Source organism: Heterocephalus glaber, unplaced genomic scaffold (assembly GCF_053883595.1).
Source record: "Heterocephalus glaber isolate CG9 unplaced genomic scaffold, H.glaber_assembly_v1.0 deba00001613, whole genome shotgun sequence".
In the NCBI taxonomy this organism is placed as follows: Eukaryota; Metazoa; Chordata; class Mammalia; order Rodentia; family Bathyergidae; genus Heterocephalus; species Heterocephalus glaber.
The window spans coordinates 29,300,490-29,320,207 of record NW_028258384.1 but is presented as its reverse complement, the minus strand read 5'-3'; the positions used below and the strand labels follow the sequence as shown (position 1 = coordinate 29,320,207).

General features: G+C 37.3%; 1 protein-coding gene and 2 pseudogenes across 1 annotated transcript; 1 reads left to right on the top strand and 2 right to left on the bottom strand.

Moving 5' to 3' along the window:
- LOC101704597 (pre-mRNA-splicing factor SLU7 pseudogene) lies at nt 1-1,534 on the top strand (annotated as a pseudogene).
- An 8,029-nt stretch (nt 1,535-9,563) lies between these two features.
- Tceal9 (transcription elongation factor A like 9) lies at nt 9,564-11,685 on the bottom strand. Its single transcript, XM_004875097.4, has 2 exons — nt 11,521-11,685; nt 9,564-10,600 (listed from the first exon to the last, which is right to left on the bottom strand). The coding sequence occupies exon 2, from the start codon at nt 10,516-10,518 to the stop codon at nt 10,207-10,209; it is 312 nt and encodes a 103-aa protein (XP_004875154.1). The 5' UTR covers nt 10,519-10,600; nt 11,521-11,685; the 3' UTR covers nt 9,564-10,206.
- Nucleotides 11,686-16,315: 4,630 nt separating this feature from the next.
- LOC101702680 (ADP-ribosylation factor-like protein 5A) lies at nt 16,316-18,004 on the bottom strand (annotated as a pseudogene).
- Nucleotides 18,005-19,718: the final 1,714 nt, after the last annotated feature.

Here is a 19,718-nt window from a genome sequence, read left to right as displayed (position 1 = left end):
ATGACAAAAGAATCAATTCATTGTATATATCACTGTAATAATCTGGAAAAATGAACATTGAAAGCCCAGAAACTGCAAGAAGAATTAGCCTCAGGAAAATTTGTAGAACAAGCTAATTCTCCAAAACACCAGTGAGGAGAAGAGGAACCAAATTCTCAGATGGAAAAAGATCATAACAGTGAAGATGAGAATGAAGATAAATATGCAGATGACATTGACATGCCTAGACAGAATTTTGACACTAAGAGACAAATTACTGTCCATAATCTCAGTATTTGAGAAGATATTGCAAAACACTTGAGAAATTTGGATCCAAATTCTGCCTATTATGATCCAAAAACTAGATCATTGAGAGAGAATCCATATGCCAATGCAGGAAAGAATCCAGATGAAGTGAGTTAGGCTGGAGATAACTTCGTTAGATACACAGGAGATACTATTTCAATGGCTCAGACACAGTTGTTTGCTTGGGAAGCCTATTACAGAGGATCTGAAGTTCATCTACAGGCAGATTCTACAAAACTAGAGCTGTTGTATAACTCCTTAAAAGTCAAAAAAGAAGATTTCAAAGAACAGCAGAAAGAAAGCATCCTGGAAAAGTATGGTGGCCAAGAACACTTGGATGTGCCTCCAGTTAAATTGCTCTTAGCCCAGACTGAAGACTATGTGGAGTACTCAAGATATGGCACTGTCATTAAAGGACAGAAGTGGGCCATTGCCTGCTCCAAGTACAAGGAAGATGTGAAAGTCGACAATCACACACATATCTGGGGATCTTACAGGAAAGAGGGCAATTGGGGATACAAATGCTGCCACTTGTTCAAGTATTCCTATTATACAGGTGAAGCTAGGAAGGAGGTCGTAAATTCAGAGGAATGTATTACAAATGATATAAGTGGAGAAGAATCTATGAAAAAACCTCAGACCCTCATGGAGATGCACCAGGAAAAAATAAAAGAGGAGAAAAAGAAGAAGAAAAAGAAAAAGAAGCACTGAAAGAGCACCTCAGAGAGTGATGATGAGGAAAAGAAACAGGAAAAATTGAAAAAGGCATTGAATGTTGAGGAAGCCCACCTTCTTCAAGTCAAAGAGATCATGCAGATTAATGAGAGGAAGCGGCCTTATAATAGTGTGTATGAAACTCGGGAGCCCACTGAAGAGGAAATGGAGGCCTATAGAATGAAATGTCAGTGGCCAGATGACCCCATGGCCTCTTTCTTTGGACAGTAGTAATTAATCATGAATGGTCATCCCAGACAGACACAACTGACATACTCTTTTAAGCTTCTTGATAATTGTAGGTAGAAGAATCCTTGCCTACCCTTCTTGTTCCCCAATTGTAATAAAACTTCAAGAGTCTCAAAAAAAAAAAAAAAGAATAAATTTCTGTTGTTTAAAGCCACCCAGTTTGTTGTATTTTATTAAACCAGCCCTACAAAACAAACAATGCATGAATGAAAAAGAATAACATTATGAAATCAACCAACAGCAAATGCTGGTGGTGCTGTAGGGAGAAAGGAACCCTTATTCATTGTCGGAGGTAGTATAAACTGATACAACCACTATGGAACTCATTATGGAAATTTCTCAAAAACTAAAACTAGAAATTCCATTTGGCCAAGCTATTCCTTTTCTAGGTATAGTCCCCAAAGTGTTAAAGTTATCATATTACAGTGACACATGTATACCCGTGTTTATAGCATCAAAATTCATAATAGCTAAATCTTGGAAACAGCCTGTATGTCTATCAACATATGAATAGATGAAGAAAATGTTATTTAATCCCAATGGAGTATTACTCTGCCATAAAAGAGAATAAATTTGAATCATTTGTACGAAAATGGATGCACCTTGAGACCACAATATTAAGAGAAGTAAATCAGAAACAGAAGCTTAAATATTGTATGGTTTATGAAAATCTTAATATATATATAGTACAAAATAAAAGACATAATAGGAAAAAAAGAAAAGTTACTTTAATGCAGCACAGACAATGAATCTAAAATGTACCTTGACTTAGTACAATTGTCTTACTTGTCTTATGTTTTTTGGCCTATTAGTATGATTTATAATCTGTGTATATGATAATTAACATTTTAAGGTTTTATGAGACACATACATGAATCTGATGCTGGTAAAATGAAAGGGGGTGGGGGGAAGGGGAAAATAATTGAAATGTGTTATGTCCATATACCAATTCTCTACAATGAATGTAATCATCATTTACTGCAAACATGTACCAATAAAAGTCAAAAAATGGGTGGAGGACATAAACATTCAGGTCACAGAATTTTATACTTATATATTTACTTATTTTTAAGTTTATACATATAAAAATATAAAAGCAAATATTCTAACACTTTATCTGTGATTGCCTGAAGCTCTTATCATGATGGGTGATATTATTATCAGTTTGCAAGTCTTGTCCAGGCTCTTGATGTCCTAAACAAAGAATTGATCAGACACTCAAAAGTAGCAGCAATATCAGTGATTTATTTGTAAAAGAAAAGGTGAGATACAAATAAGATACAGAGTGGGAATGACCAAATGAGAAGAGCTCATTGCATCCAGGAGGCTTCGTGTTGAGGGTTTTAAAACTTATGGTTTGGGGTGGGATTGAGAGTTTGGTCTGAGGTATGGCTCCTGCCAACGAGCGGCTTGACTCAGCCCCTCTGTTGCGCTGTGGAATTTTTGACGTTTTGTGGCCCTTGGAGGAACGGTCATGGCATCCAAAGCCCACAAGGGGGGAGTGGGGGTGTCAAATCTGCACAGTCAGTGACACAGTAATTAAGGTTGGGGTCTGCAAAGGATTATAGAAGAACACTAATGCATGCTCTGAGACTTACTGTGTATAAGCTAAGTTACCTGATTACATTTCCCATTATGTTTAGGCCTGGGTGTACTGGTCCTAGGCTAATGTTTAAATCAGGATGTGGATATAGTCTCAGAAAGTGTGCTCTAAGGTGTGCTCTCCTTTCTTCCCCAGCTGTTTCCTTGGTTACTTTATACCTCAGATCTAGTCCAGAAAGTGGGATCTAGGGTGAGTGGCCCTCCCTTCTTTCACCAGACTTTTCTTTAAATATCTCCTGCTTCAATATGTCAAAACCATGCATCTTGTACTTTATAATTTTTCAAATATTCTTCATGTAGATATAAAAATAAACAATAAATTAGTATTAAGAATTAGTAATAAGTATTAGTATTGAGAAAACAATACAAAAATTCATTTGGAACAAGAAGAGACCCAGAATAGCAAAAACAATTCTATGTAACAAAGATATGGCAGGGGGTATCACAATCCCCAACTTGAAACTACACCACAAAGCTACTGTGATAAAAACAGCATGGTAATGGCAAAGAAACAGACCTGAGGACCAGTGGAACACATTAGAAGATGCAGAAACAATGCCAGACACACTCAGCCATCTCATCTTCGATAAAGGAGCCAAACACCCTCACTGGAAGAAAGACAGCCTCTTTAATAAATGGTGCTGGAAAAATTGGGCTTCAGCTTGCCAAAGATTAAAACTAGACCTATATCTCTCACCATACACTAAACTCAAATCTAAATGGATTAAGGATCTAAGTATTAAAATAGAAATGCTGAATCAGCTGGAACAGAGGTTAGGTAGAGCTCTTGAAGACATTGGTGTTGGAAAAGATTTTATGAACAAAACCTCAGTTGCCCATGAACTAGCACAAACAATCAACCAGTGGGATCTCTTCTTACTAAAAAGCTTCTGCACAGCAAGAGAAACCACCAGCAGTATGAAGAGACAGCCCACAATGTGGGAAAAAATTTTCATCTGCTGTTCCTCAGACAAAGGTCTACTATCTCAAATCTATAAAGAACTTAAAAAAAATCAGACCTCCCAAATTTAAAGACCCAATTCAAAATGGGCATCTGAAATGAATAGACATTTCTCAGATGAAGAAGTAGAAGTAGCAAATAAATATATGAAAAAAATGTTCAACATCACTGGTCATTGGAGAGATGCAAATGAAAACAATGCTGAGATTCCACCTCACCCCAGAAAGAATGGCTGCTATCATGAAATCAACCAATAACAAATGCTGCCAGAGCTGTGGGTAAAGAGGAACCCTGCTCCACTGCTGGTGGGAGTGTAGACTGGTGCAACCACTGTGGAAATCAGTATGGAGATACCTCAAAGAACTAGGACTGGAAGTCCTATTTCACCCAGCTATTCCCCTGCTGGGTATCTTCCCCAAAGAATTAAAAGAATCATACCACAGTGATATATGTGCCCCCATATTCCTAGCAGCACAATTTGTAATAGCTAAAACTTGGAAGCAGCCCAATTGCCTATCAACTGGAGACTGGATAAAGAAAATGTGTTTTTTAAAAAAATAAAATGGAGTACTACTCAGCCATAAAAAATGAGAAATTAGAGACATTTATAGCTAAATGAATACACATTGAGGCGATACTCTTAAGTGAAATAAATAGGACACACGTGTAAATACTGAATAGTTTCTCTAGTGTGAGAAACTGAAAACGTAAATAAGGACTAAAAGGTATGGTAGAGAATGTGAAATAGGAAGAAAAGGGCCAAAGGGGAAGGAGAAGTGGGAGGGGCAGGGGAAAGGAAAGAAGGGAATGGCATTAATATGAGAAAATGAAAAAATGGAAACAAAGTCTTTGTAAATAGGGAGGGATGGAGGGCTTGATGGAAGGTCAGGGGAAGGGGAATAAATAAGAAACAAGAGAGATTATGTAAAGGTGCATATCTCCAATGATGAATGTCATTATATTGTATACCTAAAATGTACCAATAAAATAATATTAAAAAAAGAACTACTAAAACTGATAGTATTTTAACATTGGTAGTACAGATAATGTTTGCATATCTCTAGCTAAAGTGCCAAAGATAAATGTTTATTTATTCACACACACACATACACACACACACCTCTTTCCTTCTTGTCTTCCTCCTTTGCCCACTAGACCTTACCTCAGCTCCTCAGTTCCTAAGTTTGGAGCTTTATCATGACACTCAAGTCTCCCAGGGATTAGTAGCATGATAGTATCCTGTACTACATTTTATAATTAGAAACCTGTAATGCATGTATTGTGACTTGATGCTTTTGCTCCTCCTTCATCCCCTCCCATTTGGTTGTTCTCATCTTTAAGATTAAGGATGTATTTCTATTGCTCTTTATCAAACAGTGATCTTTTATATCTTCTAAATTTTCTCCAATGGAAAAAAATATCCTTTTGGGAAGGAAAAGGAAAAAAAGCATTAACTATGTTTTAACAATTCAAGTTTTAAAATGGCACATACAAAATTATCCACATCCTGAACCAAAGTGATACATTCATTACAGTTGATGAACCTATGCTGCTACATCATTTTCAAAGTCCATAGATTACATTAGAGTTTACTTGGTGATTTTATGAGGTCTGATTAAAAACATGGTGAATGCTATTGCTAACTATTATCCAACAGAAATGCAGGCTAGTAAAAATATTATGGTGTGTCCTCATCCACAATATTCACTAGATCTGGCACTGTGCAACTTCTGGCTCTTCCCCAAAGTTAAAATGACCATAAAAGGTAAACATTTTGAATCAATTTAGGACATCAATTAATCACGACAGCCCAACTTTAGTTGAGAATCTTTAGAATCTCAGAAAATAGGACTTCCAGAACTGCTTCAGAAGGTGGCAAGAATGATATTTATCCCAAAAGCAAGGTGGAATTAATGGCAATGAGTCTTTTACTGTAATAAATTTTTTGACACAGGGTCTTGCTACCTAGTTCAGGCTGGTCTTGAGATTACTATATAGCTCAGACTGACCTCAAATTCATAGAGATCCTCCTTCCTCAGTCTCACCAGTGCTGGGATTACAGGTATGCATCACCATTCCTGGCAGTAATAACGTTTTTAAATGTAAACATTCATGGTAGTTTTAAATCATACCTTTAAAAAGGGTTGGTTCATGTAAATGAGACGAGGCTAGCCAAGTTTGTTGGCTGTTAATTAAGATGTGTTATGTGTAATTACCAACTCCCCACAAGGAATGTAATCATTATGTACTAATAATTTTTTTTTTTAAAGTTGGGATTCTCTCCAACGGAGGCTTGGAGGCAGAAGCCTTATTCTTTTCCTGAGCTGGGAAAGATACATATTTACAAGGGTAACTGCTTCTCAGTAAATGCCCCACAGATGATTGAGACCTATCTAGCAAAGCTTAGTTTAAGTTTTAGGCAAGGAGAATATGGGAAGAAAGGCAAGGAGTTTAAAGGGCATAAGGCTTTGAGGAATTTAGAGGGATTTACTCACTACAGCACTGTTGTTACCATTTATTATATACCAACTCTTTCCGAGCAATGATTAAGAGTCAGGGCTTTGACCTTAGGAGACCATTCCATTTAATAGCTGGATGATCTTGGCTAAGCCTCACATTCTTTTTTTATATAAAATAATAAGTTAATGAAATAACATCTGGAAAATGAATCAGTTCATGGAATGGAAAGACTTGTATAAGACCAAGAAGTAAATTGAAAGATACAATTCAAGGATAATAGGATTGCTCATTCCGAAATTTAAAAAATATTTCTCCTTAAACAAACAGAAGGCAGGAGGCCTGGTGAGATTCCAAAGCGTAACTTAAAAAAATGTATCTCTCCTTTTAGCAAACTAAAGGAGGTTCATCTTGATACCTATAGTGTATTGTACTGTTATCTACTTTTCTCCATTTTTCTTTTAACAATGCAAGGTGAACATGTAGTACACATGAATCTACCTCATTATTTTAAATAGCTACTTTATCACACTGCACTGAAAATAATGAGGACGTGGCTGAAACTTTGAATAGACATTTCTCAAACTAAATATATATACATGACCAATAAGTGAAAAGGTGCTCCATACCTAAGTTATTCAGCAAGTGATGCAACTGTTTTGCTAAGGCTCTTGCAAATGCTGATGTCTAAACATCAAAATAACTGCTTTTGAGTACTGTCATGTGGGTAAGGTTCCTGCTCCTCTGATTTTTACCTACTTTGAATTTTACTTGAAGCTAGAAGAAATCAACTTTCCTCTTAGTCTTTGCTTTTTACAGAGACTGTGGTGACTGTGTATGGAATCTGGAGCTGATTTTCAAACACACGTCTTCTTGTCAGGTTCCTAGTGAAAACATTTATATGAAATTACTCTCAGTAATGAATGAGAATCTTGATGAATCTATTGGCTTTGCATTTTTACTTCTTTTATTTTGTGATGTCAGGCTGGCTATGTCTTAGTGTAGTTTTAAAGTTCCTCAGAGACTGTTTAATCTTAAGACTTTCTATTAACATTAGGATTTATTATAAAGAAAAAATTGTTATTGGGAGATGCAGTCTGCCATATTCCTTGAACATCCCTGAAAGTTCTTATTGGGTATGCCAAGAATGTAATGCCCTGACCACTTTTCACCCTGACAAATCATTTTTCATTGTGTTTGCAGCAACCAGTTTTGAGGGATGGGGTAACATTTTCCGCTGGACATACAGAAGGCTTGCTTCTGTTTACTACGAAAACTGCAAATTCCCCCCAAACACTGGCTTTCTTTCCTATAATGTAAAACATTGTATATTTAAGCCTATGCCACTTTATGGAACTCAGGGATCAAAAGGAGTCGATACAAAGCAACATGAAGCTATGGCTACCACTTAAGTTGTAATAATGTCCTTGTTACCTGATCTAGAAGTCTAGTGTGTTCTGCTGGTATCCATTAAATGGTATAAGCTAGCTTGTAAGCTTATAAATAGAGTAAAGCCTCCAACTCTGCACTGTTCTTGACTTGCCTTGCAGATATTATCATTAAAACAGTTATGCTATGTTAGGGAAATATTTCCTAACAAGATGTTTTTTGCCATATTTGTGACATGCTTTTAATATTGTATTCTACCTAATGTTGTTCTTTAAACGGACTCACTTATATAATTGCTGTAATTTTTTGAAAAGAAAATTCTATACCACCCACAATCCTATTATTTTCTTTAAAGTGAAAATACACGTTAATACACATTCAAATAATACATGAAAATTATAATTTAAAATAATTGTGTACTATCTATGATCATGTCCCCCTACCACCAGGCCCTGCTATTTTAACCCTACATTCACTGATTACATCAAGAGCAGTCACGTCCTAGACAATGACTACAATAACGAATGTTTCTACTTAGTGATTTTGAGTTATTATCTTGTGACATTAAAAAATTCCCTTCAAGCTCCCTCTGAGAAGGAAAAACAGCAATGGGGACAGAAGTCCTCCTGCAGGCAACTCTGTCCAGAACATCCTGGGCCTCAGTTCTGAAGTCTAGCACCTGCTGCAAGCTGGAGCAGAGAAACTAAAGGAAGGCCCATGCTACAGAGGAATGTAGTTTGGGTGAGCCCCTCCACATGCTGGCCAAGTGCCACACACCTCTGAATGCCAGGGGGCTGAATTTATCCTGCCTTGTAAAACAGGCACAGTGAGTCCCTGGAACCTTTTCTCACTCCAGTTGAAATTCCAGTCCCAACCTGCACCTGTCGTGCTGCCATACCCTTGAAAAATGGTCTGCAGACATGAAAAGCTCTTGAAATATCACAGAAAAAAATGACACACACCTTACATAGCACTTTCGTATATTTCCAGTCAGGGATGTGAGTATCCCCAAATCTGACTTAAATCTCCCTTTAAAATTTGTTCCCTGTCTAGGATACCTGTTGAACCAGTAAGTAGGGCCTATCACCACCAGTCTTCAGAAAAAAATTACTCAGCCAAAGAAATAGAAGCTAGGAAGATACAATGGCATCTTCAGACCCAGAGCAACAATTTTGTTATTGTTATTTGTTAATATTTGTTAACGTCTGTTATTCAGACTTGTCTAGTCAAACTCCTAGATGGACCCAGCATGTCTGAACTGTATAAAGGGAAAAGGTTAAAATCTGAAAATTGCCAATGTATCTATGAGACATCATTGCCAAGGAGCACTGCCTAAGTGTCTACCCAAATTGAAGAGGTAGGCATCTCCTCAATTATGTACAAGTCATTCTGGGGATTCAGACCACTGGATGTTCCAAAAGAATAAGCTAGGCTTCACTAGTTAAGAAATCAAGCACATCACAGCCATAGGGGCTTGAAATGTGCAGGATCTGGCAAAAGGGGGAGGAATACTCAGAATACATGTTAGTATCAAGAGAAGGTAGATGGGAGGCTGGGCAAGCACAGAAAGACAGAATATAAAGGTGGCATTCAGCTATCAGTTTCCTGGATTTGTTCTCAAGTACAGATGTCAACTACTTTTTCCATCACTCCAAATAGCTGAAACAAATCTCTAGGGAGTTTGGACCTTGCATGAAAAGATGGGCACAAAACCCTGTCAAATAGCTCTCAATCATTTATTTGACCTCCATGATATTTCTGTGAGATTATGATGCTTATTTTACAGACGAGAAGAGATGTAAAATTCAGTCTAGCTAAATGGTTTGGTGGCACTTTGAATTTTACATTTGCTTATAATATTAAGTAATAAGTGCTCCAGTACTTTCAGAAATAAGCTGCTAAGTACTGTTGGTTGCTCCTTTTTTAGTTATAAAACATTTATTATTTTAACAGCAATAATGTGTGTTCATTTTAAGAATGTGGAAAATACAAACAGAAGAAAAATCATTCATAATCTCACCACTGAGACTGTACATTTTGTCTTCCCATCAATGACTGTACATTTTGTCTTTCATTCTTCACAAGTTTTCATATCTATATATGTTGCATACAAATGTATCTTTACCTTTCAAAAATACCGTATTAACATATGACTGACCAATTTAGTAATCTTTTTTCATTTTGTATCACATTAGGAACATTTTTCTTTTATAAAAGAGTAAGGTTTTCATACTAAAAACAAAAGAGAGGGAGGAGGGATGGTAAGGGGATGTAAAGAGAATTAAGATATGTTATGTTCATGTACCAACTCACCACAATGAATGTAATCATTATGTACTGCAAACATGTACTAATAAACAACTTTAAAAAGATAAAGACTTGTAGATTGGCTCAAAATACAATAAACAATGAGATGCAGATAACAAGAGATACATCTAAAACCACTAAAAATAACAGGCTAAAGTAGAAAGACAAAGATATATTAATAAAATGCTAATGAAAAGGTATATGTCAATGTTAATATCAAATAACACAGAAATCAAACTAAACTACATTAAATAGGGATAAGGATGACTTCGATTAACCTTCCAACGCATCACTGTAAGTTTGTTTCTTACTCTCCTTATCTCATCTATTTCATCCACTTCTCTAAACTTATCTTCACTGCTTAAGTGCCTGTTGTGTATATCTTCTTTAAATTCCTGGATAGATTGAATCAACCTTTCTCTAAAAGTTTTTTCTGCATTTTCTTCTTCTGGTTCTTTGTCCTCCTCTGGCTTTTCCTCAGGCTTTGGTTCTTCCTCAAACTTTGGCTCATTCTCATTTTCTGGTTTTTCTTCAATTTTTTGACAGGATTTCATCTTTTATCTGCTTTCCTTCTTCCTTCCTTCCTTCTTCTTTTTTTCTTTTTTCCTGTGTATTCCCCTTTGAATGCAATTATTTCTAGGAAGTAAGGAGGCAGTAAGTCAAAGGCTTGGTGAGTGTACAGGTGCTCTGCATAGAGTTCTAGGCATTTGCTTTTTGAGTTTCAGATCTATCGTTACCAAATATTTTCCACCCAAGAAGCCCAGCCCTCTGGGTTACCTTGACCCGCCCTCCCTTCATATCCCCACTTTCTCTGCCTCCCTTCGGTCTGGTCCCTTGTTCCAGCCTTTTCCAAGCTCCTCCTTTCAGACTCTCAGCCCTCCCCAAACCCTTCTGTCTCACAGATCGTAACATCTATCTCCTAGAACAGAGTGGCTGGAAGGAGAAGAAAGGAAGTGGCAAAGAGAAGGGACAGTGTGGACCCTCACCCACGACCATGCCAGGAGTCTCTACAATGTCTCTCTCACTTACCTCGTGCCGTTCTGGTCAGTTTCTACTTCCTAGGTTTTTACCTTTGGGCGGTGCTAAGAACAGATCCGCAGACAAAACGGAGAGGGAGGGGGTGGGGCGAGGGCTTGATAGGCCGACCAGCAGCAGAGAGCAAGCACTGTAGCTTTAGCTTTCCTCATTTCAGGTCTCCGCAATAAAAAGTTTCCCATCCCCCCCCCCCGCCCCCGCAGCTTTCTCCATACTGCAAGTTAGCTCGTCTTTCTCATCAGACAAGGAGTGGGAAAAGCTGACTATTTCCGAACTATCTTTACGGAGGCGATGTTTGGGGACCGGGTGAGTGCTGGGAAAGAGGTCTGAGATTATTTTAAAACTATTAGGGTTTCCTTATCCGCCTCTCCGACACCTAGTTCCTTTCCTAAGGATCATTATTTCCTGCAGTCCTAGAGGTAGAAGGTAGAAGGATGGACTTGACTAGGACTCCTTCAAGTCTCCACCTTAGACCACCTCCACACTAGAAGTCCCCGGGCAACGTTCATACTGACACCAACCTGTAAAATGCTGATAAACTTCCTCCTTTCCCTGGCCTCAGGCAGAGCCGCCGGTACTGCTGAAGGAAGCTGGTACCCACACGGGAACAAGGACCAGACTAGCAGGACTTCTGCACACGTCGACTTGTGGTCACATGAGATCTACGTCAGCAGTGAGGTCAGGTCCCCAATTTCCACTCCCACCAAAAGCGTGGCAGACGTGGGGTCTGCCCCCTACTCCCTCCCCGCACTCCCTCCCCTTCCTTATATAGTTACTTGCGTCAATCTTTTCTGTAGGTGCCCATCCCAGAAAGAAAAACATTATTTGCTGTTCTCTGATAACTAAGGAAGGGATACATCTTTTTCTAGACCTATTAAATTTTTTACTACTTTCAAGGGTTGTCACTCCCTGTCTTTTCCCGGGATTATTAACTCCTCCATCCATTGACCCTCCTCCAGCCTCCATTTCCTTTGCAATCTTGTCTTTAGCTGTTGTGGAGCTGGGTGGGATGGACAGCAGTTGTAAAAATAAATTTAAAAAACTTAGATCAAGAGGGAGATTTTTAAATCCAATTTTGACTACGTTCCTAATATTTCTGTAGTTTTTTTAAAATCAACTTCTATCTTTTTATAGTCAGAAAAGACAAAGAACAATTTACTTTAGTTGTGTGAATTAATATATGTACAGTGCTTAGAATAATACTTGGCATAAACTGTTAGTAGGTACTTTAAAAGTGCATACTGTTATTTTAATTATATTATGATTTCATTTAGGGGGAAAATGTTAAAAATGGAAGGAAATAATGTTTGGCTCTAAAACCATGGTGATGTGTTGCCAAGATGCTGTGCTGCCTGAAGAATAATCAGTCGATCAATTGTCAGGTGCATATTGTGAGCCCCAGTTTCTTCATCTGAAAGAAGATAATAATAACATACAATTCATAGAACTGATTGTTGATGTCTTTTTTTTTTCAGTGCTGAGGAGCAAACCTAGGGCCTGGTGCATGCTAGGTAAACCCTCTACAATTGAGCTGTATCCCCCTGAAAGATAACACTGATGTAAGGCATTTGGCTAACAGACAGTCTTTGACAAATATTGGTTGCCTTTGGTAAAAGTCACAGATTTGTAAAGAACTGTATAATTTTTAGAGGCAATATTTAAAAGATAAAACAAGGAACCATCAAATGTATTTTTATATGGTATAAGCTCTGATGGCCCTTTGTGAAGGAAAATAAAGAGCTCAATGGATCTTGTGGAAGGGAAAAAGTCTTTAACCCTTGTCATTTTATTTCCCTTGATACCCATCACATTACTATATCTTCTGGGAAGCATGTGCATTTGTGCACTAGGAAACTCAATATATAATTCTTTGTGTCTGCTTGACAGAACACTGATAAGAGGTACAGGAGCTATTAGTCCCTGCTGTAGTTTTGATAAGGTTTAAATGTGTCCCCCAAGGGTTTATGTGGCAGAAGCTTGGTCCCTAGTGTGGTAATGTGGGAGGGGATGGAACTGTTAAGAGGTGAAGCCTACTGGGAGGTCATTAGGAAATGTAGGGTAATGCTCTCTAAAGAAATTAATGTAGTTCTCATGGTACACCCTGGTTTGCACAGGAGAGTTGTTATAGAACAGTGATTCTAACTCTTGAATTGCTCTCAGGTTTTTTGTCCTGCCATGTGATCTAACCCTCTTGCGTGTACTCATGCCATGATACCATTCACCATGCTGTGTTGTAGCCAGAAGGCTCTTGCCAGAGCAGAGTCAATGTTGATGCCATGCCCTTGGATGTACAGAACCGTGACATAAATAATGGGTTATCTTTATAAAGTACCCAGCCTCAGATATTTTAGTATAGTAGTAGGAAAAGTACTAATACAGTTCCAGTGCCAGACTTAGAGCTGACTACATACCTTCAATAATTTACTCTCCTTTTATTGGGTTTACCTGCTAAAAAGAATTGAGCACAGACAAACACTCACAACTTCAAAAGAAGCAAGGGATCTGTAAAATATTTGGATATATTGTCTCTAGGGAAGATTAAAAATCTTGAACAGCAGTGGCTTTTTGCTGGCTTCATAGAAATGGTTCTAGAAACCTTTTGAATGTCCTTAACAGGGAAAGGTGCTTTGCTGCCATTATTAACTTTTGTATGTCCAACAGCCCTGCAAGGAAGATACTTCATTTCCATTTTATATATTAAAAAAACTAAAGAATTTAGGTCATATGCCAAAGTTATCACCACCTTAAACCTGAGCAAAGAATACCTCTGCTCAAGGCCTCTAGCCCTCTTGATGGTGTCTTTCCCATGAAGTGGTGAACCAATTGGGCATGATATGCCTAGTTGGAATCTTCTCTTCTTCCAGAACATACAATAGATATCTAGAATCTTATATCCTGCCTGTCATGGTTTGGATGAGTGTCTCCCAAAGGTCTATGTGTTATAGGCTTGGTCCTCAGCATGGCCACATTGGGAGGCTCTGTGGATCTTTAAGAAGTAGGGACTTGTAGGAGGTAGGTCTTTATTTATGAGGCTTTATATTTTATTTGGAAATAATACTGTTAAAATGATTTTGATATTTTCCTACACGAACTTACATTGTTTTTTCCCAGCTGTAATCTTGGTTTTATGTACAAATACATAGCTACCATCTTATTTTTGATGTATACCCTAGAAGGGTAAAAAACCAACCAAAAAGTTATGTTTTGTATATGCAGTATAAGATTTCATGCATTCTCATGATATGATATCAATAATCAACTATAGTAAACTAACTGTAGCAATGTAGTACATGCTTTAAGTATCCTATAAAGAATACACTTCAGGCAACATCTCAGTGGCAAGGGGATGTGCTGGTATTACATTGGACTGATGTGGTAACAGTTAAGGAAAGTAAACACATTATTATTCAAATTAAAACATAAAAAGAATAAAAGATGTAGATTTTCAGGTCTACTTTACAGAATATTTGTCTCTGAGGCAATTACAAAATAGATTTGGGTTTTAAGGGATTTTTAAATACATAACAAGTCATTTCCTGTATTGATTTGAAAAAGTATGAGAACATATGAACATATGAATTGGTACTTTAAGATTTACTTTTGTAAAAGCATATTGACAAATGTTAAATGTTTAATCTGCATTTGAACATTAAAACAAATAAAAAACACAAAAATCTTATGTTAATACTGATCTCCCATGCCTAATTTGGATTTAAGATATTGAGTAATTTATATTTTATGGAAAGAAACTTTCAAAGATTCAATGCTTTTATTGTATATACTATTTTTGTTTACCAAAACTTTCACTGAAATTTAAAAAGCTGGTGTTAAGAGTAGTTATTTTTCTTGAATATTCTATAATATGCCATTTTGAATTAACCTTCAAAATTTCAGAGCATGAAAGATATATGAACAGAGTACCCCAAAATATTTTTTAACACAGGTTAATTTTGTTTATAATTATGACAGAAACATCTTTAAAGATACTAAAAGACAAACCGAAAAACCCTACACAAATATAAAAGGTGTTTTGGGTCAAATTATTTTTTAGTACAAATAATATACCATGTCAAGCAATTTCTCGATCAAATTCACAAAAGCATTAAAAAATTGCAGTTTATAATTGTTAAGCAATGCATTTATGTAGTAGAAGAAGATCTAAGAAAACTTACCGAACCAAAATCTCAAACTATTCCAACTCCTGAAATAAGAGATTCCCAAGTTAAGAAATTACCAATACTGCTTGGAAAGTATGCCTTACTCCTACTGTCTAATTCACTTTAACTGCTTGGTATATAATTTAGTACCTTAAAAGACTTTAGCTAAATAGTTCAATAGTTTTAGAATGTTACCTCTCTGGATAGACATGTTTCACATAATAGTTTTCAATTAAGAAGAAATCACTGGATAGTTTTAATCACAATTTATGACCAACTGATTAATGGATTAACAATTTATTCAGTAATTTAGAAAACCAACAAAAGGAATAAATATGGTAATTCTTCACTATTCAATTTGGTCCATTAGTAATACCAAGCCAAGAATCTGACAGTCTACTTGATTGGGTTATGTTTCCACGTGTGCTGTTAAGCAACAGAAAATAGGTATACTATGTCAAGGTTTTCATTTCATTCTTTGTTTCTTTTCTTTTTTTTTTTTTTTTTGAAGAGCAGCTCAATAATCTGGGGGTGGAGTTGGTTAGTACAATACAGATAACATTGGGAAAAAGTACAAAACAGCACTTTAACATCAGTGCCAGTACTTAACTCATTGTGGTAACAACTAAGGATATTAATTTTTGTTATTTGCTTTTATTAGGACATAAATCAAAACCATTAACTTGAACTTGAAGTATATACACAATACATACACAGCCTTAAGCAAAATACTTTTTGTAAGTTACATTACATTTCAAAATATTGGAAATAATATGTGGTGATTTATATTTGACTTAATGGAATAAGAAGAGAACAACATTCAACTATGGAGGGTTACACTGACAATAAAGCTTTTTAAAGTTCAAAATGTCTTCCCTCCCTTTGTACTTATCACAGGTCCTACAGTGTCCTGAAAGGATTTATTATGAGAAAATATCAATCACAGCTTTAATAACATACTTTGGAAGGACCTAATGAGAAAGCAAATTGAAAGGTGAAACTTCATCCTTGTTTTCAAATAAGTGGTCTTTATTTTTCTTCTTTAGAAAAAGTTTAAATCAATTTATTATAAATATATCTAAACCATTAATTTTTGCAGCTTTCAGGTAAAGTCAAGCACTTTGTTTATACAAAGTCTATAAGAAGAGGTCAGTAGAGATCATCTAATCTTAAATCGTGACATCATCCATTCAAGCACTAGGCATAATCCCTTGCCAGTAAGAGCACAGCATGCCTGGATATGCCACTGATGATCTTTAATAGAAGTGAGCTTCAAGAACTGGGAGATTTCTCTTTTTTTTCATTAAGCTTATTGGTACATTTTAGGTATACAATATAGTTACATTCCTCATTGGGATCTTATACCTTTATATGATGTATCTTGGTTCTTATTTTTTTTCCCTATTTTGCTGCCCTCCCTTCACCCCCTCCACCCTTCCCTGTTTACAAAGATTCTGTTTCCATTTTTTTCTTTTCTCGTATTTTTTCTTTTCCTTTCTTTCCTTTCCCCTACCCTTCCCACTTCCCCTACTCCTTTAGACCTTTTCTTCCTATTTCACATTATCAATTATACATTTTGATCCTTATTTACACTTCAGTTTCTAACAGCAGAGAAACTATTCATTATTTACACATGTGTGTCCTATTGATTTCACTTAAGAGTATTGCTTCAATGTGCATCCATTTAGCTATGAATGTCTCTAGTTTCTCGTTCTTTATGGCTGAGTAGTACTCCATTTTGTAAAAAGCCCACATCTTCTTTATCCAGTCTCCAGTTGATGGGCAATTGGGCTGCTTCCAAGTTTTAGCTATTACAATCTGTGCTGCTCGCTATAAACATAGGTGCACATATATCACTGTGGTATGATTCTTTTAATTCTTTGGGGAAGATACCCAGCAGAGGAATAGCTGAGTCAAATGGGACCTCTAATCCTAGTGTTTTGAGGTATCTTCATATTGATTTCCACAGTGGTTGCACCAGTCTGCACTCCCACCAGCAATGGAGAAGGGTTCCTTTCTCCCCACACCCCCAACAGCATTTCTTATTGGTTGATTTCTTGATAGCACCTATTCTTACTAGGGTGAGGTGGAATCTCAGCATTGTTTTCATCTGCATCTCTCGAATGACCAGTGATATTGAACATTTTTTCATGTTTATTTGCTTCTTTTCTTTGTCTGAGAAATGTCTGTTCATTTCAGATGCCCATTTTTGAATTGGTTCTTTATATTTGGGGGGTCTGAATTTTTGAGTTCTTTAAATATTCTAGATAGTAGACCACTCTCTGAGGAACAGCTGGTAAAAAAAATTTTCCCACATTGTAGGTTGTCTCTGAGCTCTGTTGGAGGTTTCTCTTGCAGTACAGAATAAGATGAGATCCCAGTTGTTGATTCTTTGTGCTAGTTCCTGTGCTACTGAGGATTTAAGAACTGGGATATTTCTGCTACAGTCATACATTCTTTAATATCTTGATAATTAGCAAAAATCAGCAGTCCAGCTTTCCTTAGCTCCTCATGAGCTAACATTTTGTAGAGTTCTCTAGTTACAGAAATCCTCTCTGTGTCTGTACTGCCCACAACAACTATTATAAACTCTGTATTAGTATAGTAAGTATTCCAGGAAGAGCGAAGAGATTCTTGGCCACCAATATCCCATATCAGTAAACATGTATTATTTATTAATTACTATCTCTTCTACATGATTTCCTGTTGTAGGGGATGTATATACAACTTCATTCATAGAAAATTGGTAAAGGATGGTAGTTTTCCCTGCATTATCCAATCCAACAATGATAACTTTGTGTTCCTAGTGATTGAACGGTCTCCATATCCTGGTGAAGAGAATTCCCATTCTCAGGGAGGGAAGCCCCTCCAGCCACTCGGACTGCCAAGCCTCCCTGGCTCAGGCTGAGGGGGAGAGAGACTCCCTGGAGGCTCCATCTCTGATGCTATGGCTCCTGCGCTGGCCGCCTCCCGCTTCCAGGGAACCCAAAGGAGGCCAAAGCCCAGGCTTCCCTGCTAAGTGCAAGGTCTCCCTGCTGCTTCCGCATCACTCGCCTGTCTCTCAGACATTGCCGCCTAGGTGTCTGCGGCTCTCTTTATTTTATTTACTTTTGTTAGTACATGTTTGCAGTACATAATGTTTACATTCACTGTAAGGAACTGGTACATGTACATAACACATTTCAATTCTTTTTTCCCCTTCGCTCCACCTCTTTTTATTGTTCCAGCAATAGATTCATTGTGTACTTATAAGACCTTATAAAGTTAGTTGTCATATATTAGTCACATTGGTGGCATGCCAGTGAAGGGACTGTGGGATAGTGGCCTCTTAGTCTTTCTCTTTGCTTCCTGTCTCATAAAATAAGTGCTTTGTTCTAGCACAGGCTCCCATTATGATGTACTGCCCCCATCAGTGGCCAAAGTGATAAGGCCACTTGATCTTGGACTGGACTAGAAATTATGAGCCAAAGACAAGCCCTTTCTCATTATAATTAATTGCCTCAGGTACTTTATTTTAGTAGCAGAAAGCTGATTGAGACAGGATCTTAGAATGTTATATCAGTTGGGGTTCATTAGAGAAGAGATTATTGAGTAGGACAGATTTATGGACTAGGCATACAATGGCCATCTGCAGAACTGTAGAATTAGGGGTAGAAGAATACAAAATGACCATCTGCATGTTGAAGAGTTGGAGGATCCAGTCGAATGTCACTGCAGTCTGGTGTAAGTCCGTATTGGAAAGCTGAAGAGTCTGCATTAGAAAGCTGAAGAGTCTGCACTGGAAGCCTGAAGGAACTGGAGAACAATGTCCAAAGGCAATGGCAAAGACCAGAGCTCCTCTGAAGAAGAAAAGGAAAGGCTTACTTCTTTCCCCTTTTATTCTATAAAGGCTATAAGCCTAATATTGGTTGTCATCCACATCTAGGGTGGGTCTTCTATCCTCAGTTTTTAGCCCACATATCAGAAATCCACAGACATATCCAGAGCTTTACTAATGTGGTAATGTGAGTGTGTGTGTGTGTGTGTGTGTGTGTGTGTTTTGGTTTGTTTTTTACTCAAGTCAAGATTGTGTACCACAATTAATGATCACAAATATCACTAAACATAGGACCTGGAACTCAAATCCTAAGACTGCATATGTCTTTTCTTCAGGTCTTTCTTCTCGAGAGTGGATCACATCTCCTGTTCACTCCAAGCCAAGAGGTAGGGGTGGAAGAGGTAATGTAGCTAGGAAGATAGTCTCTTTCACATGAAGGCCATTTGGAGAAAGGATAAAGGGAAGGGAAGATATTGGGTCTTAACCTATGTATTAGTGGATGGGCAAGACCTAGATGGAGGGAGAGAAGAAGGCAGAGGAACAGTCTGATGGAACCCAGATCCTATGCCTTTACCATTAGTTATCTTACCCTGTCTTATGCTTTCTTGCTGGGTAGAAGTTCATTTGCTTTTTAGAGGCTTTTAAGTCTATTGATGATGGCTATGGCTGAAAGTAGGTTCAGTGCAAGCTCATTATGACACGCTCTGTACTACTTCAAGAATTTTTTCCCACTTCTTTATAGATT

What these genes read in the sequence shown, in the direction of transcription:
- Tceal9 (XM_004875097.4), bottom strand. Translation starts at nt 10,518, where the DNA reads ATGAAATCCTGTCAAAAAATTGAAGAAAAACCAGAAAATGAGAATGAG.